Genomic DNA, 27,541 nt, shown 5'->3' with positions numbered 1-27,541 from the left:
GCAACTCGATGACCTCTGTCTGCTCAGGGAGAGCGAGGAGGTCATAGAAAGGAGTTACAGGGAGGTGGTCACTCCAAGACCACGGGAGACAGAAAACTGGGTCACAGTTAGGAAGGGCAACGGGCAGAGGCAGGGACTGGTGAGTACCCCGGTGGCTGTACACCTTGAAAATAAGTACTCATGCTTGAGTAAGGGTGGGGGAGACAGCCTACCTGGGGGCAGCGACAGCGGCCGGGCCTCTGGCACAAAGACCGGTCCGGTTGCTCAGAAGGGTAAGGAAAAGAAGGGGAGGGCAATTGTAATAGGGGACTCTATAGTCAGGGGGTCGGATAGGCGATTCTGTGGACGCAGACAGGAGTCCCGGATGGTAGTTTGCCTCCCTGGTGCCAGGGTCAGGGATGTGTCTGAACGTGTCCAAGAAATCCTGAAATGGGAGGGAGAGGAGCCTGAGGTTGTGGTGCATATAGGTACCAACGACATAGGTAAAAAAAGAGAAGAGGTCCTGAAAGAAGAATTTAGGGAGTTAGGTAGAGAGTTAAGGAGAAGGACTGGAAAGGTAACAATCTCAGGATTACTGCCTGTGCCACGCGACAGTGAGAGTAGGAATGGAGCGAGGTGGAGGATAAATGCGTGGATGAGGGACTGGTGCAGTGGGTATGGATTCAAGTTTCTGGATCATTGGGACCTCTTTTGGGGAAGGTGCGACCTGTACAGAAAGGACGGGTTGCACTTGGACTCAAGTGGGACCAATATCCTGGCGGGGAGATTTGCAAAAGCTACTGGGGAGATTTTAAGCTAGTATGGTTGGGGGGAGGGACTCAAATTGGGAAAGCTAGCAGTCAGTGTGTGAAGCAGGGGGCAGAGAATGGTAACACTCTGACCCAAAATGTAGGGGAGAGAGAAGAAAAAGAAAATAATCAGAGAATAAGAGAGGGTGGGTTTCTTAAATGTGTATATTTTAATGCTAGGAGCATTGTAAGAAAAGTGGATGAACTTAGAGCCTGGATTGACACCTGGAAGTATGATGTTATGGCGATCAGTGAAACATGGTTACAGGAGGGCTGTGATTGGAAACTAAATATTCCAGGATTTCGTTGCTTCAGGTGTGATAGAATTGGAGGGGCAAGAGGTGGAGGTGTTGCATTGCTTATCAGGGAAGATATTACAGCAGTGCTTTGGCAGGATAGATTAGAGGGCTCGTCTAGGGAGGCTATTTGGGTGGAACTGAGAAATGGGAAAGGGGTAGCAACACTTATAGGGGTGTATTATAGACCGCCAAATGGGGAGCGAGAATTGGAAGAGCAAATATGTAAGGAGATTGCAGATATTAGTAGTAAGCACAAGGTAGTGATTGTGGGAGATTTCAATTTTCCACACATAGACTGGGAAACACATTCTGTAAATGGGCTCGATGGGTTGGAGTTTGTAAAATGTGTGCAGGATAGTTTTTTGCAACAATACATAGAAGTACCTACTAGAGAAGGGGCGGTACTGGACCTCCTGTTAGGAAATGAGATGGGTCAGGTGGCAGAGGTATGCGTTGGGGAACAGTTCGGGTCCAGTGATCACAATACCATTAGTTTCAATATAATTATGAAGAGGGACAAAACTGGACCTAGGGTTGAGATTTTTGATTGGAGAAAGGCTAACTTTGAGGAGATGCGAAAGGATTTAAAAGGAGTAAATTGGGACAGTTTGTTTTATGGGAAAGATGTGGAAGAGAAATGGAGTACATTTAAAGGTGAAATTTTAAGAGTACAGAATCTTTATGTCCCTGTTCGGTTGAAAGGAAATCGTAAAAATTGTAAAGAGCCATGGTTTTCAAGGGAAATTGGACACTTGGTTCGGAAAAAGAGGGAGATCTACAATAGTTATAGGCAGCATGGAGTAAATGAGGTGCTTGAGGAGTATAAAGAATGTAAAATGAATCTTAAGAAAGAAATTAGAAAAGCTAAAAGAAGATATGAGGTTGTTTTGGCAAGTAAGGTAAAAGTAAATCCGAAGGGTTTCTACCGCTATATTAATAGCAAAAGGATAACGAGGGATAAAATTGGTCCATTAGAGAGTCAGAGTGGCCAACTATCTGCAGAGCCAAAAGAGATGGGGGAGATATTGAACAGTTTCTTTTCTTCGGTATTCACCAAGGAGAAGGATATTGAATTATGTGAGGTAAGGGAAACAAGTAGAGTAGCTATGGAAACTATGAGGATCAAAGAAGAGGAAGTACTGACACTTTTGAGAAATATAAAAGTGGATAAGTCTCCAGGTCCGGACAGGATATTCCCTAGGACATTGAGGGAAGTTAGTGTAGAAATAGCAGGGGCTATGGCAGAAATATTTCAAATGTCATTAGAAACGGGAATAGTGCCGGAGGATTGGCGTACTGCGCATGTTGTTCCATTGTTTAAAAAGGGGTCCAAGAGTAAACCTAGCAATTATAGACCTGTTAGTTTGACGTCAGTGGTGGGCAAATTAATGGAAAGAATACTTAGAGATAATATATATAAGCATCTGGATAAACAGGGTCTGATTAGGAACAGTCAACATGGATTTGTGCCTGGAAGGTCATGTTTAACTAATCTTCTTGAATTTTTTGAAGATGTTACTCGGGAAATTGATGAGGGTAAAGCAGTGGATGTTGTGTATATGGACTTCAGTAAGGCCTTTGACAAGGTTCCTCATGGAAGGTTGGTTAAGAAGGTTCAATGGTTGGGTATTAATGGTGGAGTAGCAAGATGGATTCAACAGTGGCTGAATGGGAGATGCCAGAGAGTAATGGTGGATGGTTGTTTGTCAGGTTGGAGGCCAGTGACGAGTGGGGTGCCACAGGGATCTGTGTTGGGTCCACTGTTGTTTGTCATGTACATCAATGATCTGGACGATGGTGTGTTAAATTGGATTAGTAAGTATGCAGATGATACTAAGATAGGTGGGGTTGCGGGTAATGAAGTAGAGTTTCAAAGTCTACAGAGAGATTTATGCCAGTTGGAAGAGTGGGCTGAAAGATGGCAGATGGAGTTTAATGCTGATAAGTGTGAGGTGCTACATCTTGGCAGGACAAATCAAAATAGGACGTACATGGTAAATGGTAGGGAATTGAAGAATGTAGGTGAACAGAGGGATCTGGGAATAACTGTGCACAGTTTCCTGAAAGTGGAATCTCATGTAGATAGGGTGGTAAAGAAAGCTTTTGGTGTGCTGGCCTTTATAAATCAGAGCATTGAGTATAGAAGTTGGGATGTAATGTTAAAATTGTACAAGGCATTGATGAGGCCAATTCTGGAGTATGGTGTACAATTTTGGTCGCCTAATTATAGGAAGAATGTCAACAAAATAGAGAGAGTACAGAGGAGATTTACTAGAATGTTGCCTGGGTTTCAGCAACTAAGTTACAGAGAAAGGTTGAACAAGTTAGGGCTTTATTCTTTGGAGCGCAGAAGGTTAAGGGGGGACTTGATAGAGGTTTTTAAAATGATGAGAGGGATAGACAGAGTTGACGTGGAAAAGCTTTTCCCACTGAGAGTAGGGAAGATTCAAACAAGGGGACATGACTTGAGAATTAAGGGACTGAAGTTTAGGGGTAACATGAGGGGGAACTTCTTTACTCAGAGAGTGATAGCTGTGTGGAATGAGCTTCCAGTGAAGGTGGTGGAGGCAGGTTCGTTTTTATCATTTAAAAATAAATTGGATAGTTATATGGATGGGAAAGGAATGGAGGGTTATGGTCTGAGCGCAGGTATATGGGACTAGGGGAGATTATGTGTTCGGCACGGACTAGAAGGGTCGAGATGGCCTGTTTCCATGCTGTAATTGTTATATGGTTATATTATATTATATGGTTATATGGTACGGTGTCAAAGCGCTGCGTATGCCCGTGGAGGCGGTGTGTACGGCGTCGAGGCGGTTGCGGTCCGGCAGGCCGTTGCCGCGTGGAATTTTTGAACACGGTCAGTTTTTCGGAGCCCCGCGCGATGTCGGGACCAGCTCTGCACAACTCCATACGGCTCCGGCGATCGAAGTGGGATCGGCCCCGCGAAGCCGTATGGCTCAAGCGACCACGTTAGGTCGCGCTTGCCGCATGGAGTCGCATGCTGGTGGGACAGGCCCTTCATCCGTTGAGTTACTCCAGATTTTTAATGTTAAGTGATAGGTGGATATAGGTGAAAGGGGTTTTCATTGGCAGACGGGTGGACAAAGGCTAGCGTTAAAAAGGAGACAAAGATCAGAAGGGGAATGAAATGTGAAGCCAGATGAAGTGATATAGGTGCAAGAGGGATGTGGGGGGGGGGGGGGGGGGGGGAAATAGTTGGAGAAATGGGTGTGCACTTGGCACAAGGAAGAGAGAGGGAAAAGGGGGAGGGGATAGTTATTTGATATAATTGGAGAATTTAATATTCATGCCGTTGTGGTGTAAGCTACCCAAGCATAATATGAGGTGCTGTTCCTCCAGTTTACGTGTGGTCTCACTCTGGCTAAGGAAGATGTTGAGGACAGAAAGGTCAGTGTGGGAATGAGAAGGGGAGTTAAAGTGGTTAACAACTGGGAGATACAGTAGGCCTGGGTGGACTGAGCGCAAGTGCTCAACAAAACGATTGCCTAGTCTATGCTTGGTCTTGCTAATTAAAAGGAGGCCCCATCTGGAGCACTGAAAGCCGTGATAAATCTGGGATATCTACTCATTTAAAAATAATTTACAAATTTAATTGTGTACATTTTAAACCTACAACAGTACACGACAGGAATGGGCCTCTCGGCCCACAATGTTTGTGCCAAACATGATGCACAGTTTGACACAAGAAGCTGGGGTAACTCAGCGGGTCAGACAGCGTCTCTGGAGAGGTGACGTTTCAGGTCAAGACCCATCTGCAGACCCGAAATGTCACCTATTCCTTTTCTATAGAGATGATGTCTGACCCGCTGAGTTACTTTCTTAGGTTTATCTTAGGTTTAAACTAGCATCTGCAGTTCCTTCCAACACATGATGCCAAGTTAGACTGATCTCATCTCATCCATATCCCTCTAATCCCTGCACTTCGATGTGCCTATCTAAAAGCCTCTTAAACTTGTATTTGCCTTCACCAGCACCCCAGTAGTGTGTTCCAGGCCCTCACCACTCTCTATGTAAAACCTTGCACCGCACATCCCCATTAAACTTTCTCCCTCTTACCTTACAGCTGTGCCCTCTAGCGTTGAACATTCCACTCTGGAAAAAAAAGTTTCTGACTGTCTAGATGTTATTACCTTGTGCTATTGTTTAATCTGCCATGATTACTATGAAACATTATTAATCAAAATGATTGGTATAATTTAAAGAGAAGCTATCTTTGGTTTAATTTAGAACTACAGTGCGGAAACAAGCCCTTGGGCCCTCTCAGTCCGCACTGACCAGCGATCTCTGGAGAGAAGGAATAGGTGATATTTCGGGTAGAGACTTCAGACTGAGAGCTGAATACACTAATGCACTAATACTTTGAGTACATCTGGATTAGTATTGTCTGAATAAGAACTTGTTAATTTGGTAATGATCACCTTTTATTATTTCATAAGTGGGAGGAGTAGAATTAGGCCATTTGGCTCATCAAGTCTACTCCACCATTCAATCATGGCTGATCTATCTCTCCCCCCTAACCCCATTCTCCTTCCTTCTCCCCATAACCCCTGACACCCGTAACAATCAAGAATCTATCTATCTCTGCCTTAAAAATATCCACTGACTTGGCCTCCACAGCCATCTGTGGCAAAGAATTCCACAGATTCACCACCCTCTAACTAAAGACATTTCTCCTCATCTCCTTCCTAAAAGACCGTCTTTTAATTCTGAGGCCATTAACCCCTAGTCCTAGACTCTCCCACTAGTGGAATCATCCTCTCCACATTCACTCTATCCAAGCCTTTCACTATTCTGCATGTTTCAATGAGATCCCCCCTCTCTCTTCTAAACTCCAGTGAGTACAGGCCCAGTGCCGACAAACGCCCACCATAGGTTAACCCACTCATTCCTGGGATCATTCTTGTAAACCTCGCCTGGACCCTCTCAAGAGCCAGCACATCCTTCCAGAGATGTGGTGCCCAAAATTGCTCAAAATTTAAAGCCAAATTTAAAGCCAAATGTGGCCTGACCAGCGCCTTATAGAGCCTCAACATTACATCCCTGCTTTTGTATACAAGCCCTCTTGAAATAAAACCTAGCATTGAGTTTGCTTTCTTTACTATCGATTCAACTTGCAGGTTATCTTTTGGGGAATCCTACACCAGCACTCCTGAGTCCCTTTGCACCTCTGATTTCTGGATTCTCACCCCATTTAGAACATAGTCTGGAACATTTCCAGAACCTTTAGAATATTCTGACAATATATAATAAAGCAATGCAGTTATAACAAGTGAATCAACTAACAGGGAGCCATCTAGTGTTCATTAAACAAATTGCAAGTAGCTTGCAGCTGGGCCTAATTTTACTTCTGAAGTAAACGGTTAGCTGACCCATTCATGCATAGAAAATTACAACACGTTTCTCTCGAATTCAATCCCGTTTCTTGCTCTTGAGATGTGACAATGAAGCCCAAACTGGATTTTGCCCAACGTCTTCAGAATTTAAAGTCATGAAATGGGTGAAAGAGGCACACTGCAGATGCTGGTTTAAACCAAAGACAGCCACTAAATGTTGAAGTTACTCAGAGGTATAGGCAGCATCTCTGGAGAGAAGGAATGGAATAGAACATGTCTCTTCCTCAATATCTCTGCTGGTAATATTCTAGCCCTAACACTGTGCTAACAAAATAATGGTGCACAGTTTTCAAATCTCAGTGACGGGATATATAATCATTATTTCCTTAGTTCCATATATTTTATAAAATTTTAAAGCTTTTAATGTTCTTTCCTGATTGAGCCTGAACCAATTTCAATTAACTGAAAGATAGTCATTAAATAAACAATTCAAAATCGTGGCAACCTCTTTGCCCAATCAACAACGGATGCTCCACCCTGATGATAACATGCATGGAGATAAACCTGTCAAAGGGCTGCAGTTTGATATGAAAAATAGCCATCATAATAATATTATAGAAACCTCCAGAGAGACAACACGCCCAACATAAAAAATGAAAGAGGTTGATGAAAGAACGTGTGAAGGAAAGAATATTTCAAATCTATTCCATTATGTGTGTGGCCTGGTTCCGTGCGTAAGGTCGCCAACTTTCTCACTCCCAAATAAGGGGCAAAAGGTCAAAATACGGGACAAATTCCCGAAGGCAATTCGTTGACTGACTCGGCCCTGGCTGGGTGAATGATGAGTTGGCCCGGGTGCTGGACTGCACACCAAGCCCAGCCGGCGGGCCAGCTGAGGAGTTTAGGCCAATAATAGGAAGAGTGCAAAGGAAAATATGAATTTGTGTACAAGTCCATCAAGTGAATGGGTGACATTTCGGGTCGAGTCTTCTTCAGATGAAAGGTCTCGACCCGAAATGTTACCCATTTCCTCTCTCCGGAGATGCTGCCTATCTCACTGAGTTACTCCAGCATTTTGTGTCTGTTTCCGGTCTAAACCAGCATCTGCAGTTCATCAAGTGAAATTGTTTTATCACTTAAATGATGCAGAAACAAATTGATTGTGAACAAAAGATAGTCTACAGTATGAACTTGTCATGAGCCTGCATTTTAAATAGTGTTTTGGTCTTTTCTGTATTGGCATTTAAAATAAACTCGTATACATTCTGATCAATATATAAGGGATAAACATTTCAAATGTTGAGTTTCTGTTGGGATACAAAGCGTATCTTGAGCATCTAAATGCTGTGATTTGAAAATCACTTGCTGTGCACGTTGCAAATTTCCAAAATGTGCTTCCACTTGGTATCATTGTAAACAATTTTATAAATGCATTAATAAAATATCAGTCATTTAACATTAAGATAAACAATTGTAAATAAATATAGTAGAATAATTCACAAATTTCCGGTTTGAATGAAACATGCTGAAAATATTTATTTAAGTGCATGTGCAAATATCATCTGCAAATTTACAGTAAGCTGCAAAGGCAATTGGTCAAAAAATTAAACAGAAGTAGTTTTAAAGCATTTCTGCTTTGTGCGAATTCTGCAAACTACTGTTGTAATATGTACACAATGAACTGCATTTAAGCGCGATGTGAATTAACTTTCCATATAAAGATTTTTTTAATTCAGCCAATACATGTATACAATACTGTAAAAAAGATGCATCTGTAGTTTGTACTAACCAATATTTATATGACACTGAAAGGCACTTTTGCAACACACTTACAAATGAAGACAGCAAATGTTTTTTTCCAACGATACTAAAATAAATTTCTGATAAACGCATTGCACCAAAAGTAAATGACCTAAATATTTCACAATATGTTATAAAGATACATATCAAACAGAATAAAGCACCTTTGATCTAACATTTGCTGGACAGCCATAACATACTCTAAATGTCTGCATCATAACTTCAGTGCATACATTATATCCCATTGATAAGGGAGTTCACCATAACATCAAATATAATTTCTTGCTCCTGAGTTTGTATTCCAAATGAAATAAGCATAAAATTTTAAAGATTTATACATAAGATAAAAATCTGTTTACAAACTTTCAATTAAACAAAACAGCACATTGTAATTCCAACAGATAACGCAACTGTTCCAATTGCTATGCTTTGAGGAAGACGGCATTCACATTACAAAAAATAGCACCCTTTACTGTTTATTGTTGTTCAGAGCTAATGTAAAGTGAACCCCTTTCATTAAGTAGAAGCAAATATGTAGAACATATCTGCAACAACAGTGTCTGTGTGTCAGTGATGTATAAACTTGGAATGAACGTTGCAGCAAGTTTAGAATTTCAGTTATGCGAGCACCAACATAATTAGCAACTGTTTCACAGGATAAAATGTGGAAGTACGTTCAAGCTTGTACATAGAAAACTCGTCACAATGGTTATCCACTCAATTTTCAGTTAAATGACTGATGCTGGTTTAATAACAAGCAACATTAGGAATTTGTTCAAGATGGTACCTACGTTTGGAAGTTCAGCTTCATCCAAAAATCTCACAGATGCTACAAAACACTTCGCTGGTGCTGTTTTTTTTTTGTTGACAGATGCTGCATGATCTACTGAATATTTTCAGATTTTTATATTAGTTGCAGTTAAACACATTGTTGGTGGAGGTGATGTTAATCGTTTGGAAATTAAGATCCACACGGGTTGATTGGGACAGAGAGGCGGTGACAAACAAAATGTCAGCATGGTCAAGGACAGTTTTGGAATAGTTTGTAAGAGGAAGATTGGGAATTTAGCTTTGGAAAATCAACAATGGTTTTGAGAATAGAGTTACCTGGATGGAACGGGTGAGGTCAACGTAATGAGAAGATCATGGTGGCAGATTGTTGATATTCTGAGTAATGGATGGAAGAAAAGGTGTGCTGATCCAGGGCCAAAACCTTCAAGCTGGAAAGGGTACAGAGAAGATTTTCAAGGATGTTGCCAGGGCTAGAGGGTCTGAGCTATAGGGAGAGGTTAAGAATGCTCGGACTCTGTTCCTTGGAGTGCAGGAGGATGAGGGGTGATCTTATCGAGGTGTATACAATCATGAGAGGAATAGGCCGGGTTGTTGCACAGTCTCTTGCCCATAGGTAAATCCAGGACCAGAGGACATAGGTTTAAGGTGAAGGGCAAAAGATTTAATAGGAATCTGAGGGGTAGGTTTTTCACACAAAGGGTGGTGGGTGTATGGAACAAGCTGCCAGAGGAGGTAGTTGAGGCTGGGACTATCCCAACATTTTAGAAACAGTTAGACAGGTACATGGATAGGACAGGTTTGGAATGATATGGACCAAACGGCGGCAGGTGGGACTAGTGTAGCTGGGACCTGTTGGCCGGTATGGGCAAGGTGAGCTGAAGGGCCTGTTTCCACGCTATATCACTCTATGACTCCAGGACTCTAAGTACAGGAAGGGCTGAATGAAAAGTGACATGGCAATATTGCAGAATAGTTGAATGAAAAGTGACATGGCAATATTGCAGTACAGTTAATGGTTTGCCTGTTTACATTGACTAACTGAGTGTAGAATGAAAGCAAAAGTAAACGGGAATAGATCAGCAAACCTGAAAAAAGGAATGAGGTATCATACTTCACTTTAGATTTGTCGGAGGCTTCTTGACATGCCTAAAAACACAAATTAATCTGAATAAAATATGCATTTTGTGACCATTTTATGGCTAAAGGGAGTGTCAAGAGAGGCTATGACATTAGAAACACATTTTATTCAATGTGTGGATAATATCCAGAAGTGACATGGTTCCTTCAATGACACCCACTATTAAATCTACTGAAACAAAAAGATGCTAGTTAATATTAATAAAATAGTTCTGACACAAAATGAACTACATTTTATAGATTGGCATTTGGAAGTAGCGTAGAACATATGTACTCTTGTGGTACTCTGATTAAGGCAATTTCTCATCAGCCCAAAATGATTACATTTTCTCAGTTGCAACATCAAAGTCATAATGAGTACATGATAAAACAGGTAAATCAAAGAATAATATTTCGGACACAAAGTGAAGTATTTCACAGAGATGTCTGTGCAAGGTAATTCCAGCTATATGTAGAAATAATGCTGAAGAAAATCTAAGGCTTTTATGTTCTTTTTCCACAGAACTTTCAATCACCAATAATTCACGGAATCAGCTACATTAATTCACTCCAAGGCGTCTTTTCTTAAAGGAATCTTGAAGCTGGTTAGTTTTTGTCCAAATAATTGGCTGAGAAGATTACTCTGTGATTCTGCTGTCCGATAGCTGTTTGATTCAACAGGCTTTACGCCTTGCATCAATCTATGTTTTCTAATTGAACTGTTCACAGACTGAGCACCTCCCTTGGAATAAAGTGGAGGTTTCGAGATTAACTCTTTCTTGTGCTTGTATTCCCCAATGAACGGTCGCATTTCCGGCTGCTTGAGTGGACAGAAATTCATGACATTTTTTTTACACTGTGAATTATTTGTCCACGGTTTGGTTCTGGATGCTAGATGGCTGCCTGTAGGCTCATCTCTAGTAGTTGTAGTACTCTGATTATCTTGTTGCATGCACGATTTCCTCATGCATTCAGTTTTTACCTGTTTTCTTTTCTTATTTCCTTCATCTACAGTTAACTTGTAGCTATTACTGTTTTTGACACAAGCAGATTTTTGCTCCTTTCGTTTTTTCTGATTAATCTTTGGTTCCGAATCTTTAGCTAGTTTCTCCGAAGGCTTATATTCACCTAAACTTTGCTTTGCCTTTTCAGCAGCGGCCATTTTGAAGTGGCTATTGCAAGGTATTTTCTGGAGGTCATTTGTTTGTTTCGAACTATCATAGGATTCCTCTTGTTTGATCTTCTCCTTTGCTGAATGATTACTCGGTTGAACATTCACTGGACTCAAAGGCGCTGCCACTCCGTAGACCTGATTGTGTACTTCCGGCATGGGTGGAGCAGCTAAATCATCTAAATGCAGCTCGTGACATAATGGAAGAGAATCAACTGGGGAAAGGCATGGTGGAGAATCTGCAATGTTTGGCTGTGATTGCTCCAGTTCCACTAGCAGCTCGGAAAAATCATCCACAACATCTGTACGAGTTGGTGTCAAAACATTCATCTTTTCTGTTTTATCATTTACTTCAACCGGTGAGAATTCAGGAGGACCTTCACAAACACTGTGATCTAAACCAATCGAAGAAATAGCCGGAATATTATTTTCTGTGTTAACTTCAGTCAGCCCATCGTGATTAGTCTTCTGTTTTTTATTGGGTGGTATGGATGCACTTGAGTAACTCTGAGTGAGATTGCTCGGTGGGTCTAGATGTCCATCCTGCAGGGGAACATAAGGTCTCATCACTCCTCGGAATTTGTGGGTCTTACTTCCACCTTCCAAGTGTTTTTCCATATGCCGATCATACTGTTCCTTTTTTGAAAAGGTGTAGTTACAAGTGCTGCATATAAAAGACTTTTTGATGACATGCATAACATCAGCACAGAGCTCACAGGTATACAATGTTGTATGTTTCACCTCAGGTTCTTCTATGACTAGGTGTTCCCCTTTAAGATGGGCTCTTAGCTCCTGCATTTCCAAATAGAAAATGGGACACTTATAACAGAGATAAATTTTCTGCAAACTGTGAACAACCAAGTGTCGCTGAAGCTTAAATGGTTTGGGAAATTGTTTCCCACAATGATGGCAATCTCTCGAAGGGTCTTTGCAATCAGGATGCATTGAAACATTCTTCTGTATTGGTTCAGTCTTGTGCATAAGCTCTGGATTCGCCGAAGCTGAGAGTTTAAGTGCACTTGTAAAATTCAGCTTGGTCTTAATACTTGCTTCACTTTGGTCTTTATTTTTCCCAGTTTGCTTTTGGTTTTCTTTCAGAACTTTGGCTTCTTTAATCAGGGACTTTGCGACTGAGTCAACTGTTTTCGATTTGCCATGCTTTTTATTGAGGAGCGTGTGAAAGAAATTTTTCATCGCACTATCTTCACTAAAGCAATTTGATAATCCAATTACTGACTTTTGGGCTTGCCCTTTCCGTGCAAACTGAGTAGCATGCTCACGCAAATGTTCATTGTACATCCAGACATCTGAGATCTCTTTCAGACACATACCGCACGTCCAAATGCCTGCTTTATTTTTGGCATGCTTTTCCTTCAGGTGATCCCTCAGCTGTTCTCTGGAACTAAACTTCCGTTGAACACACATGTAACATGTTGGGGGTGGGGAAGGGTTGTGTGAGAGTTTGTGAAAGTCCAGTTCGCCCAGAGTGAGAAACCACTGAAAGCAAACTTTACACTTGTACTGCTTATCCTTGGACTTGATACTGATGTCACCGCGATTCTTTACCGTTCTCCCCTCCTCCATCCTACCCTTCGAGAATTTTAAGTTCTGGCTTTTCTCCTCACTCGTACCATGTGCAACGTTCAAAATAGAAGACTTATTCCCGGGGGAATTGTGCGGATCCCCGTCTGGATGTTCATAGCCTTGGTTCAAGGCTTGTACATCACCGACATTTATACTCCTCAGAATACATGGACCAGAGGCTAGCCCTTCAAAAGGCTCGATCGGTTGGGAAGATTCCGTGGCCTCTAGTTGTGGCTGGATGTTTGGCACATGTTGTTGTGAGTTCATCGTTTTTTCTGAAGTTGATTCAAATGAAGTCGTGTCACCATGTGCTGAGATGTCCACAACCTCTGGAGGATTGCTCCAAACTGTGGAGTTTGGAACAGTGTCTGTCATTGACTCTATTTTGCAGTTTTGATACAGTACCTCCATGATGTTATTGTTTGTATTTTCAGACATTCCACTACCTTCTAAGACATCTTCACTGCTACATTCACGTGCCACATCTCTGGAGCTTGTAACTTCACCACAAACAGAAGTATTTTTATTTGCCACTGCTTTACTGTCATTACTTGTATGCGACATGATGGTGTCATCTGTTATCAAATGATCATTATAGGACCGAACAACTTGTTCACTATTTTCCACCACAAAACCCGAAGAAAACATTTTAAAGGTACTCGATTCCATTTTACATTTTTTGCTTCTATTCCCATAAACTCTTGGAGACCTTTTTCTGACAACTGAGTTGTCTTCCGAAAATATTTGCGATATTGCACTATCCATAGTTGAAAAATGTTGCGAATCTGAGGGTGGGGCAATTACTTCCAGAACGGGTAGCTCTAGGTCAATAGAATCTGATTCATTCCAGGGTTTGGATGGTGCATGTTTCTGTAATGTCTCAAAACTTTCATCATTTTTCAGATCCCCCACCGTTTGAGAGTCCATTTCTGGTATTTTAAGTGGAGAACCATTGAGAAGATTGGGCACTGGATTACTGAATACTGAATGTTGGCAGGCAATAGCCTTTTGCAGCAATCCCACTGCCTTCTCACTGGTTCCTTCTTCTATTTTTATAGGTTTGGTGTTCTGACTGCCTTCATTCGAGGAACACTTACTAGGAAAATCAATCTGGCATTCAAGTTCTCCATTGCACTCTTTCTTACATGGGTCTTCTTTCAGCGAAACATTAATCAGGTTACATACTTTCTCTTCTACAATTATTGTTTTGTCATTTGAAGACTTCTGCCGTGATGTCCATTCTTTTGGTGTGATGCACATTTTGATTGATTTGCTTGTTGATAATGAATTTTCCATCTGCTGTTGATGTATAGGACTGTCTCGTGATTCTGTCACTACCTGGAGCTCTAACACAGGGCAGGGCTCATCTATTTTTCCATAATTGACACCCACTTGCTTGCTAGATTGCACAATTTCACCATTAAAAACCAATTCTTGTTCATCTTTTCCAACATTCCTGTCCTTTTCTTTTGCTGGAGTTGAAGTGTTGGGATTTTTTTTCCTATATTGCCTTACAATATCTTTTGAGTTGACTGAATTAGATATTTGTTTTTTAGTATCTTCCTTCGAACATTCAATAGTTTTTTTAGATTTTGAAATGCCAAGCTTAGCAGATTTATTAGCTTCAATTTGCTCATTGCCTGCCATTGTTCCCATATCCTGCTCAGATGGCATGACAGAAGGCTTTGGGTCCTCTTTTGTATGCCCATCGTGAATTTCATTTGTGTCGGTAACTTCCTCGAGGTGTTGATTTTCTTTGCAATGGAAACCAATTTCATTTTGTGCAAGCGTAGAATTACTTTCTTCACTGTGCTTATCGTCACATAAGAAAAGATGATGGTCAGTCTGAATAGTTTCCTGGCTAACAGGAGTATCCAAAGAATGAATGTCCATGTGAGTTTTCTTTTCTGATGCACTAAACAAGGTGTTTTCTGTGTCTTGTTGCCAATCTGTATTTGGTTCCGTTGTTGGAATGCTGCACGCCAGAATTCTGTTTACTTTATTTTGACTTGTTTTCTCACCTTTTAAGCGATGTTTGATGGCTTTATGTCTAACCAAGCCTTGTTTAGATCTGAATGATGCAGAACAGACATTGCACATTATGACAGTTTGTAGATTTTGCTCGGTTTGAGGAGTGGAAGGTTCAATTAATTTCTGCGGGTCGGTCACGGAAATATTTTCTGGAAGTAAATTGTTGGCCGCCAAATCTAATTGCTCACTGCCATGCAAATCATTCAGTGTCTTGGCCAACATTAAACTGCTCAGTACAACATCATCGCTGTTCGCTCCGTCTTTTTCACCACTTTCGCTCTCCACTGATTTTTCACTTGAGTGAGGCTCGGTCATCGGCAACGATGAACTGGAATCCAAGTCTGCATTATCACGCGATTCACTTTCACCTCCAAATTCTTCAGAAACTTTTGTTATTTGGTTAACAATCTTCTCATCAGAGCAGTCATCTAATTGTCCATGATTATTTGCAATTGGGGTTACCTCACCATTCAGTTGCTCTGTTGACAAAGAACAGAATGTGTTGTCAATGGCCAGGGTTTGTGCATTGATAATCCCATCATTGCAGTCTATGAATAAATTACTATCCATCTGCTTCGTTCCATTGGTAAATACTTCATCCTGTAGACTGATCTGTACATTTTCTTCAGGTTTTTCTTCCACTGTAAGAAAACCGATTTGTGCATTTGTCTCAATACTTGATTTTCTTTTGGTTGGTCTGTTGGAATTGTCAGTGTTCGAATGCTTGTTTAAAGTTTCCATAGGAACTGAATCAACAAGGGGTGAACTGTGCAAATTTAGATCCGACACATGTTGGGGAGATGGCGGTAGCTCAAGCAAATGACCTTGAAGAGAAGGGGGGACATTTTCATGGAAATTAGAACCCAAAACTTCAGCATAGTTGCACTTGGAATGCTCAGCTTTCGACCACGGCACCTGAATCATTTGAAGGGGCAGAAGAATGATTCATTTCTAGACCCGCACCTCCGACTAGATGAGAAGGCGGCGATTTAGTCAACATCTCAGAAAGAGTACAATCATTAGATTTTGCTTCCATACAAATGTGCATATCGGTAAGCAATGATGTAGTTTGATCAAAGGATCTATGATCACTACCTTTTATGTCTTTTCCCAAAAATGACCAATGCTCACTGTCATCTGTATTTTCATTGGAATCCTTTGCTGCGTTTCCATTAGTTGTTATATTTGTGGGCAATTCTTCATTTATTTTAGACAACAAGATATCAGCAATGTTTTCTGCACCGGAGTCAGTTTTTAAAGCAGAGTGACCATCGTGAATTTGTGTTTCTGGTACTTTATATTCAAGATCGTGCTCTGTTACATTCTCCTGAGGTTTAGCGATACAGCCAAGGGCACCTCTCTCAGCGTCTTGAGAATCGAAGTCAAGATGGAGAAACAACAGTGATTCTTTACACCCATCACTCTTTGGAATAAAATCATCTTTAGAACTGTTGGATGGCTCTTGCTGGTCGCTTTTATCAATGTGCGCAGGTGAGATATTGGAGTAATTATCCGCAATGGAGAGAGACTGCTTTTCCGAAATGCTTTCTGTGCAGGATGTTACGGTTCCCATTTCCGGAGATTGTGCAAAGCAGCCGTGCTCAGGTGAGTGGTCATTTCTGCTGGTATTAACATTTTCATCAATGACAGACGATTCTTCACTTGTACCGACATGACATTCCAACGTAGGCACTGGGTGAGCAATATCTGATGAAGCTTCGGACTGAGCCATGTCATTTACGGTTAAGTGTTTAACCGGAGGTTCTACATCACAGCTAGTTTCTGTTGATGGAAATGATTGTGACAAAGGACAATTTGACTGCTCGGGTTCCAAGGTTTCTTCAAAAGCGTTCAAACACTGCTTGGTTGCTTTTTCTGTTTCATCGCCATCACTGAAAATATCCAAAGCCATTTCTTCTGCTTTTTCTTGGTGATTAAAAAAAAATGACACAGAGTTTTGAGTGGAATTTTGAGAATGGTCTGCAATTTGAATCAAATCTTTTTCCTCAAGTGTTGGTGGATTTACATTCGTCCCATTCAATGAAAACAAGCTGCATGGGTTTCCCTCGAACTCCGAACTGTCAATAACACCTTCTTGGGAATGTGGAGTTTTCGTTAAATGGTTGGTTAAAGGGATCTGCGATGTTAAAATCTGAACTGAAATCTCAGGCTGCTCTTCACTATTGTCACTTCGACTGCAGTCTTCAGGCTCCCATGCACCAGAATTGTCTTCGGTATTTTCAGTCACAGTTTCAGCAATATCTTTCGGCACCTTTGGCAAAATATTCTGAGCACTAGTGTTTGCATCAACATCCAAAATTTGGCATTTACTTGTGCCAATGCTCTGTAAGATATTGTCCATCGGATTAATGGTGGAATCCACATTGTGAGCAGTGTTCAAAACCGCTTCAGATCGCTCAGAATTGATGCTGCCATTCAAAGAGTGGTTTGTTGGAATGTGTTGGGCTGCATAACAAGAGATCATCATTAATTCTTCATTGCATTGTGCCGTACGGGCAACAAAGAGCTGAAGTTGCTGTAGGGGATTTGAATCGGGTGCAATCTTTACACTGCTGTGTTGTTCAGTCGGACTTATTCCAACATATGAAGAACTGATGGTATCATTTATCCTTTCTTTATATTTTGTCTCTGGTGATCTGTCAGAGGTAGTGATTTGATTTGTTATGATAAGTGATTGATCGGCTTCTTCAGACTCCGATAGAAAGGCAGATATTACACTTTTTCCACTTGACTGGTTGTCAGATGTGTTTTGCTGTTGATGGTTTACATATTGTTCCTCCTGTGAATGATCAACGGCTGTGACACTGAAATCATTTTCTGTATCGCTGGCAACTGTATTCACACAAGGTGAGGCTGCTGGGTTTTCAAAGCTGAACAAAACGTCCTCGCATTCAGCTTCTGATTGCTTCTCTGCAACATGACATTCAGTAGATCTATACTGAGGAGACAGGTTAAATGGTTTCTCATGATCTGTACTGCCAGAAGAGCTTTTACTCTCGCTCACAGTTTGACATTCCTGCTCTCCGTCTGTACTCTGTTGCAATGAGCTTTTGCCTAGTACAGTATCTGACATGATTGCAAGATTTGCAATTAGATTTTCTGTGTAGTACTGGTTCTCCAATTTTTCCTCCGTTTTCTCCGAGTAACTCCCAGGGGAAACTCCGCTTTCTTCTTCGGCACTGTGTTTGGTTTCATCGTCTTTTCTGTTTCCTGGCTCCTCAGGATGGATTGGATAATGGGATTGATTATCTTTATCTGGAGATCTTGGGTTGGCATGGACTTTGTCAGGTGTTTGGAAGTCATCTAATGGCACAAGCTGGAAGGGACAAGTCCACATGTCTTCATTATCTTCAATAATCCCAACGGAACTGGGGCGTTCAACTTTAGGGGAATTCAAAACTGTGCCCTTACAATGCATATACATATTTCCATTGCTAAACGGATGATTTGGAGCATGTACAGTCTGCCTATTACATTTATCTTGCTCTAGACACAGGGATGAAGGTGGACTAGTTTGATTCTTTAAACTTGCATTCATATATTCCCCAGTACCGTCTTGGGCAACAGGAGTTTCATTATTTCTTTGAGGAGCCTGCAGTTGATTTTCTAGCTCTGTCACCAACCTTTTAATTTCCAGATCATCATCTGATAAGGGTACGACGAAGGAACCATTTTGGTCATCTAGCCTTTCGGGCAGAAGGGGCGGTGTAGTAACAGGGGATGATCCCGTTGTCGGGGAAATTTTCTTAATTTGCGCTGACTGCACGGAGAGATCTTGGAAATGTGTGATGTCCTCCGGCAAAATTGTGGACATGTCTGGCAGCAAATTCCAATCCTTCTGCTCCAGAAATGATGGATATTGCAACTGAAAAGCTGCCCCGCCGCCTTCTTTATCACCATTACAAGAAAATGGATAATAGTTTTCCTTGTTGACCAAAGTGTCTGTGTATAGCTGACTATTAAAATTTGATATGGGAATGTCACCAAATATTCCTGGGGTATGAAAAGATACTGGAGACTTCATTTTGGCTGGGCATTTTTCACTTGGATATGCATTTATGAACCTTTTTATGTGATCCTTCTGTAAATAATTGCCACTGCTCTCATTCTGACAGAAAAAAATATCTTCCAGATGTGAGGAACTACGAGCCAGAGATTCTGAGAAAGCAACAGTTTGCTGTTTTTCTAAATCTTTATGCCCACTGTACATTCTGTTCATGGTGTTCTGAGCTGCATCATCATACACTTGAATATTAAATGCAGATGAATTATCATGAAAACATCCAACATTTGTCTTATAGGCACCAGTCGATCCAGCAAGACTGTCTTTCATTTTGTTGCTTGCATCTACTAATTCATCTTTCATGTCTGCAGTCAGCTCTGTGGTATGTGTTAAATTATTTTGATTTATACCGGCAGTAGAATATTCAACAATGCTATCTTCACAAGAAGAACATTTTTGTATATCTCTTTGATCAAAAGTTAATTCAGTATTCGGTGCTACAGATTCATTACTTGTCGTGGCAAGATCTTTCTCAAAAGACTCACTGGTCTGTGGTCTCTTTTCGTTATAACTAAGCTCAACATGACTTGGGTTTGAATGTACAATGCATTGCTCCTCAATCTCCATTTTGTGTGACCCACCGTGGTCATATAAATGTGTCATGGTGTGACTGGTACTCTGGGACCCTCTTCCTGAAAATAAACATTTTGCTGAACCAAATTCTTTTGTGGTTCTTGAAAAAACTGCTTGGTTCATAGAACTCTCTTTTGAAGTTCTAGCTGATTCATCAATCAGAGGATCTGGTCCAATGCACTCAGCCTTATACGTACGATCAGTAATTGAAATAAAAGTAGAATGCTTACTCTCTACGGTATTTTTCTCTTTCTCATTATCTGAGTCTGTCCGTTCTACACTATTTGGGCTGTTGGTATTTTCACTTGAACTACTGGTAATGTTGCTGTATTCACTGCTGGTGGAAGATTGGCTCCTTCTCCTTCTGAGCCGACTGCTATGATATCTCTTTGCTCGATTGCGTCCCTCGATTCCTATGCCACGTTCTGGAGTTTTCTTGATTTTTATATATCTCCAGGATTCTTCCGCCTCCATTCTCCCACATTTGGTTTTGTGCTCTCTCGTGATGCTGTACTTGGCTAGTTGATTTAAGCACGGCGTTAGATATTTGCTGCCGGGAGGTTCTGCTTCTTGGTCCGAATCTGAAACATAGTCATATTCTCCCAACTTACTGCTGCGTTGGTGTGAAAGTAACTGCTCGTTCACGAGAGAAACGTGCAACTTCTTATTGCTTTTCACGTGTAACTTGTGCAGTTTGTTCTTCTGCTGTACAATCTTATGAATCAATTCCTTGCTCCAAGTTCGGTTGCTGGATTTCCTTTTTTTAATATCTCTTAAAGCAGGCCGGTGTAATTTGGAGTGGCTGTTTACAGTGACGATTTTTAAAGGGGTTGAGTGAATGGTATCCCGGATATCGCCATTGTTTTTGTGCTTGTCTCTTTCACACTTTTTTCTCTCATTTTGTGCAGGTTGAGACAAAACTTCACTTATCCTGCGATGAAGTGCAGCATCGGTGTCAAGCTTCCTGCCTCCTTTCAGCTTCATGAGCTTTGTACTGGGTTTGGTGTATTTTAAGGAATCAAAAGAACTCTCATGAGAACATTTTTTAATACTGTATTTATCCACCCGCCTGCAATAGGATTTAGATAAGACAGAAGTTGTTGAATCTTTTTTCTCAATTTTCCTGTTATGATGCCTGCTCTTTTCCTTCCTTTGCCTATGTCTGTCACTCTGTCGATTATTATAGACGGTCTTGATCTGTATGGATTGGTCATCTTCTGCTTCTGTGAGTTTGCTAACAGCTTTGCTTTCTAACGGCATGCAGTCCTTCATCTTGAAAGCCATCCCGTTTCCTGCAATTTTTGTCGTGGATAGTTCATCATCTGCAAAAGCTTCTATGAAGCTACTGTCAATTTCAGCATTATCAGACTGATAATCGAGACCATTCAGAGTCTCATTGATTAAGCTATCAAGCTTTGCGTCGTCAATCTCTAAATCAGAGGCTGTTAGCAAAACTGAACCGGATCCTGCTCCGCTAAAAATATTCAGTTTAAATGGATCATCTTTTGGATCAGACGCAGCCTCGCCATCTAGCAACAGGTCACAGGACTTGCTTAGGCAAAGTAAAGACTGGTGTGGATCAGATCCACCCCGGGTTGAGTGGAGACCTGTTCCTTTAGCTGACTCCGCATGGAGCCGCCTGCTCTCTGTAGCTCGGGTTGGATCCTGCAGCTCGGTGTGAGAACCTGAATGAATCCCACAGTACTGACGGTGATCGAGAAACGAAGCAACATTGTTAAAATTTTGATCACACTGTTTGCACGTAAGCAGCACGTCCAGTTGGTCAAGGTTTGCGCTGCTGAGGGAGTTCGCAAAAAACTGTTCTGGGAAGGGTTGGGACTCAGTTTCAAAGCCGTCTGCACACCCATGGATTTTAGCAGTTTGTTGTGAGAATGAGTTGTCCTGGATATATAATAAATTGTCTTTAGTTCCCCTGGAATGATCAGTGGAGAAGTATGCGAATCCTCTGGTAGGGTCATGATGCTGGTGTAGCAGGTTGGCATTGATGTGTTCAGAGGAAGTGAAGCTTTTGTCTTCTTTGCTGTGGCAGTGCTGATGATAGAATCTGGATGCACTAGTTAGGGTGGGCATATGACTTTCTTCTGAGTTGGTATTCAGAGGGCTGTTGGCACTGTACACCGTGGACACTGGAGAAAGAGAGGAACATGTGCTGGTAGATCCAGTGTTGAGAGTTGGGGAAGATTGTGGAGACTGATACGGAGAGCCTGATATACTTTTGGCTATTGTAAGAGACCCATGACTGCTGCCTCTCGCCGATGCTGGGACAACAGGGTTCAGGTCACAGAATCTGTTTGGATTTCTGGAATCGCACAGTGAGGTACTGGTGTTGTCTAGACCATTTCGGAATGCAAAAGCGTCAGTTGTGTTACAGTTCTGGCCATTCCCACTGTTCCTACTGTTTTGGAGCTCCTCGCAGTTCACCTGCCGTTTGTTACGGAAAGTTACCGGCTTACAAACGGGCGGATTTCTCTGTGCTTTCTTACATTCTTGCCACTCGGAGGCTCCGAGAGGAAAGGCCAGCTGTTGACTAGTAAGTTGCCTTGAAAGTTCAATTCTATTTTGGTTTGGCATTGCCGATGTAAGCTGGATTTGTTGCCACGGCAATCTGGAATTACCATTTCTCGGAGCTGGCTGCTTTTGGTCAGCGTGGGACAAATTGGACACAGATTGACATGGATATGAAAATTGGTTTGCGACTGAAGTGTAAGGTGCGGTATTGTAGTCCTTCGTGGAAAACATTTTGTTTCCTTCCCAAGCCTGCGGTACCCTGGGTTGACTATGAATTTTATTTGAAATGTTTTTATCAAAAGATACTAAACCGTCAGGAACACTGTCGTTGGAAGGACTGTCGTAAACCTTATCCTGAAAGTGCATCTGCGGTAAAGAACCTTGTGTTATATTCCTTCTCAGGGACTTACCCTGAGAGTCCGTTCTTTCAGTGCCTCGGTTGCCTTTTAAAGGTGAGCACTTTTTGTTCATAGACACATATCCAATACCATTATTGTGCAAATTAAATGCGTCTGATGTACAAACGGTTTGGTTTTCTTGGAAAGTACTCTGATTTTGTTCATTAGCACCAACAGAAGAGACAGCATTGGATGATACAGCACCAGAGGAGGGTAAAGCACCATTGGAAGATATAGCACCATTCATATCATTTGGATGATTCCCTTTGTAGTGAGATACACGATGAGGGGTACCTTGGTTGGATGGACGCAAAAACTGAGTTTGGTGGGAAGAATGTGTGTAGCTTCTGCCATCTGATGAAGTGCCGCATTGCCCATTCCTCACACTGTCTTCATTCCCATCGCCTGTAAGCTGGAAGACATAACCACTATGTGCTACCTGGGCATTAGGCAATGGAACATCTGAGAATTCTTGCTGAAAGTGGCATTGACCACTGTCTTCACTGTTGAATGGATCAGCAGGTACATCGTGCAATTGTTGTAGTGGATATGGGAATGGAATTGACCTAAAGCCCTGCGTGTTGGACTTGCTGCTTTCTGCCACAAGAGGGAAAGTGCTCTGCTTCTGAGGGGACATTCCATAGTTAGTACCTGCAAATGGCTTATCCGGAGAATGCCAATCCACTGAAAATGGCGAAATGTTGGAATTATTCCTGTTGCCATGGAATTCTGGATATTGCAATTTGCCATTGAAGTTGGCGTTGTCTCTGGAAATGTTGACATTTCCCTGGGAGTGCGTTTTGGATCCTTGGTTCTGATTTGCAACCACTGTGGTATTTGAGGTATAACTTGTGGAGGTATGGCTTGCAGGGTCTTCCTGATAGTGCCTGCTGTAGCTGAGATCCTCTTGTTGGAGTTCTGCCTCTCTCTCGGGAATACTGGGCACGTTGAAACGATAGCTCCCTGTTATAAGTTCTCGTTTTCCTTCTAGTTTCTTTGCTGACGTAATCTTTTGCTGTGGGTACGCGATTCCAATGGTGGGGTTGGATCGGGAATTAATATTCAGTTTATAAAGATGGTGCGGCCCTTTCCCGTATCTTTTGTTCTTCTCTTTCCCTTTGTTTCTCCCGTAAGGTGACTGTGAACTACTTTTGCCACTCGAACTGTTGGATGAAGACCATGTGTGTTCACTCAAAAACCTTGGCTTGCTCTGAAGTGACTTGAAGTCAATTCGTCCAGCCTGCTGTGGCCTGATTACAGCCTCTCGCTGGTTATGGCTATCCTTGTTCTTTCTGGGCAGATGAGAATGATTCAAGGAATCGCAATTCAGCACAGTCTTGCAGCTTTCAGGGCTGCTGGTGTTACCGCTGTTTAATTTTCTACGATCCTTTTCACTGAAATGTTCAAAGCCGCCATCCTTTTGCTGCAGTTTGGGATCAGTGTCCGAATCTTTAATCGCATAAACATGCTGTGTGTCTCCCGTCATGATATCAAAACCAAAAAACAGGAGTTTGTTATCGTCTCGATACTAAATTACTCTAGTTTCCTTCAGAGGCATGGCCAGTTATTCTTGATGAACGGTAACACCATTCTGCAAGCCAAATATGACTGAATCAATTTAAAACTCATCATAAAAGGAGATGCATATCTCTTCGAGACAAACTGCAAATCTTCCATCATTATTGCCATGGACATCTGAAAGAAAAGAGAAAGAAATTGCATCATTTCACTGCAGGAGATTATTCAGGATGAAACCTGACATGTTTCATCATATTTTTTACTTTACTTTAGTTTGGAGATACAGCGTGGAAACAGGCCCTTTGGCCCCCCGAGACCGCACCCACCCCCCGCACATTAACACTATCCTACACACACTATGGACAATTTACATTTACACCAAGCCAATTAACCTACAAACCTGCACGTCTTTGGAGTGTGGGAGGAAACCGAAGATCTCAGAGAAAACCCACGCAGGTCACGGGGAGAACGCACAAACTCCGTACAGGCAGCGTCCATAGGCGGGATCAAACCCGGGTCTCTGGCGCTGCAAGCGCCGTAAATGTAACTCGACCGCTGCGCCACCGTGCCGCCCTAAATGTCTTCTATAAAACTGTGCCCGTTCCACAATTGTTCTAATGATCATGATAACATTGATATAGTGACGTGTACAAAGCCTTTTTATCACTAGATGACATTTTCAAATGACTATAACAGTGAGCTATGCAAGGTATACATAACTGAGGCATTGGGCAGGAGTTCTTGGGGGAAGTTTCAGAGTAATTAGGATTTAAGTACAGAATTCCACAAATTTTTCAAGCAACTTTGCATGTAACTGAAGTGTAACTATTTTTCCTAAAACATTATTACACATTCCTCAATTACTTGCGCATTTAGTTTTGGCTACTTTATGCACGCCCGACCCCATATATATTGGTTAGTTTTAGCATTAAGGATAGAGTTAGGCAATATCCAGGAATTACACTGACTTATGCCCGCAACTTCATGGGCCACAGTCTGAGAATGAGTTATATAGGAAGGAACTCCAGATGCTGGTTTAATCCAAAGATAGACACAAAAAGTTGGAGTAACTCAACGGGCCAGACAGCATCACTAGAGAGAAGGAATAGGTGATTTCAGGTCGACCCTTCTTCAGACTGAATAGGTGACTTTTTGGGTTGAGACTCTTCTTCAGAATGAAGTGTCCAAACTATTTTGTCTTCTACTCACGCATAAATAGTCAGAAGGATGGTCTCGACCCGAAACGTCACCTATTCCTTCTCTCCAGAGATGCTGTCTGACCCGCTGAGTACTCCAGCTTTTTGTGTCTATCTGAGAATTCGATATCTGGCGTTGAAATAATTTTTCATTAAAGCCTTATCATAATCATCATCAAGGTAAGAGATTGAATAAAGGTTTCCCCCAGCCCCCTCCCCCACATAAAACAAACCAGGGTACATTAACACAAACTTTTAAAACACACTAAAAATAACAAAAACAAAAATATGATAAGACAGACAGACTGTTGACGAGGCTGCCATCGCTGATGGCGCCACCCGGTGGTATATTAGAAATAAAATTGGACCTTAATTGGACAATAAAAACTTTGTCTTTCATAGCCTGGCTAAATGTTATCAGATCACTGTTTCACAACAACCCGATCTATGGATCAGCAGCAGGGATGAACAAGGGATGAATAGGAATAGCTACTTCCCCACAGCCATCAGGCTATTAAAGCTGGATCGGACAAAACTCTGATTATTAATAACCCATTATCTGTTATTTGCACTTTATCAGTTTATTTATTCATGTGTGTATATATTTATATTATGGTATATGGACACACTGATCTGTTTTGTAGTAAATGCCTACTATGTTCTGTGTGCTGAAGCAAAGCAAGAATTTCATTGTCCTGTCAGGGACACATGACAATAAACTCACTTGACTTGACTTGACTTCCATTCCACATACTGCTGGAAAATAGGAATTTTCCTTGCAAGAAGCAAGATGTCTTGCCAGAAGTCATCTCACTGGCATATTTCTCCAATTCAGCCAAGCAAATAAGCTTCTCAGGGAATTTGGATCGACGCTTCAGCGGGGAGGCTTGGCACACATGTGCTGCAAAACCACAATCCAGAAGATTTGGACATATTTTATAAAGGGAATAATTATTACAAAGGACTTTGCATTTTCCCATTGCCTGTCACTTTAATTCTACACCCCACTTCTACTTAATATTCCGTTCTTGACCTCCTCCACCATTCCAAAGTAGCACAAGTAAACATTCTAAATCAGTGCCTCATCCTTTTCACCAGCCGAATTATCAACTCAAAATTGAGTTCAACAAGTCCAGTTAATGATTGTGCTATTCACATTTACGTCCATTTGAGATTTATCATCTGTTTGTTTATTTATATTTAAGACCATAAGACATAGAAGCAGAATTAGGCCATTCAACCCATCCTTTCACCAGCCCATTCACTCCGCCTTTCAATTGTGGCTGATCCATTTTCCCTCTCAACCCCATTACTCTGCTTTCTCCACCTAACCTAAGATGCTCTTCTTATTCCAGAACCTATCAATCTCTGCCTTAAAAATACCCAATATCTTGGCCTCCACGGCCATCTAGGAGTGGCAATATATTTCACAAATTCACCACCCTCTGGCTAAAGTAATTCCACCTCATCTCCATTTTGAAGGTATGTCCTTTTATCCTGAGGCTGTGCCTTCTGGTCCTTGACTCTCCCACTAGTGGAAACATCCTTTGCACATCCACTCGATATTGACCTGTCATTGTAGGTTACAATGAGACGCCCCTTCATCCTTTTAAACTCCAGTGAATAAAGGCCCAGATCCTTCAAATACTTCTCACATGTTAACTCAATCATCCCCAGCATCATCCTTGTAAACCTCCTTTGTACTCTCTCAAACACCAGCCTTCCTCAGATATGGGGCCCAAAACTGCTCACAATATTCCAACTGTGGCCTTACCAGTGTCTTATAAAGTCTCAACATTACAGCCTTGCATTCTATTCTCGTCTCCTCGAATGCGAGCATTGTATTTGCTTTCTTTACCACTGACTCAACCTGCAAATTCACCTTTTGGGAATCCCGCACCAGTACTCCCAAGTCCCTTTGCTCCTCCGATTTCTGAATCCTCTACCCATTTAGAAAGAGGTCTATGCCTTTATTCCTTCTACCACAATACATGACAGCACACTTTGCTACGCTGTACTCCATTTGCTACTTAACCTGTCCAAGTCCTTCTGCAGACTCCCTGCTTCCACAACACCAACCGCCAATCTTTGTGTCTGCACACTTGGCCACAAAGCCATCAATTCCATCATCCAAATCATTAACATACAATGGGAAAATTAGCGGAGCCAAAACCCGACCCATGTGGAACCATCACAAGTCATTGGCAGCCAAGCCGAAAAAGCCCCCTTTAATCCCACTCTTTGCTTTCTGCCAGTCCGCCAATCTTCTATTGATGCTAGTACCTTGCCTCTAAACACCATGAGA

General features: G+C 41.7%; 1 protein-coding gene across 2 annotated transcripts in view; it reads right to left on the bottom strand.

Annotated features, from left to right (window-relative positions):
• Nucleotides 1-15,807: 15,807 nt before the first annotated feature.
• Nucleotides 15,808-27,541, bottom strand: part of znf469 (zinc finger protein 469) — a 484,255-nt gene continuing 472,521 nt past the window's right edge. For both annotated transcript variants that reach the window (XM_033035649.1, XM_033035650.1), the window contains one exon: nt 15,808-24,217. In XM_033035649.1, coding sequence (XP_032891540.1) covers nt 15,834-24,008 — 8,175 coding nt within the window. In that variant the 5' untranslated portion in view covers nt 24,009-24,217 and the 3' untranslated portion in view covers nt 15,808-15,833. The remainder of the gene's footprint in view (nt 24,218-27,541) is intronic.

This window comes from Amblyraja radiata, chromosome 17 (assembly GCF_010909765.2).
Source record: "Amblyraja radiata isolate CabotCenter1 chromosome 17, sAmbRad1.1.pri, whole genome shotgun sequence".
NCBI lineage: Eukaryota > Metazoa > Chordata > Chondrichthyes > Rajiformes > Rajidae > Amblyraja > Amblyraja radiata.
This window is presented reverse-complemented; position numbering and strand designations above follow the sequence as displayed.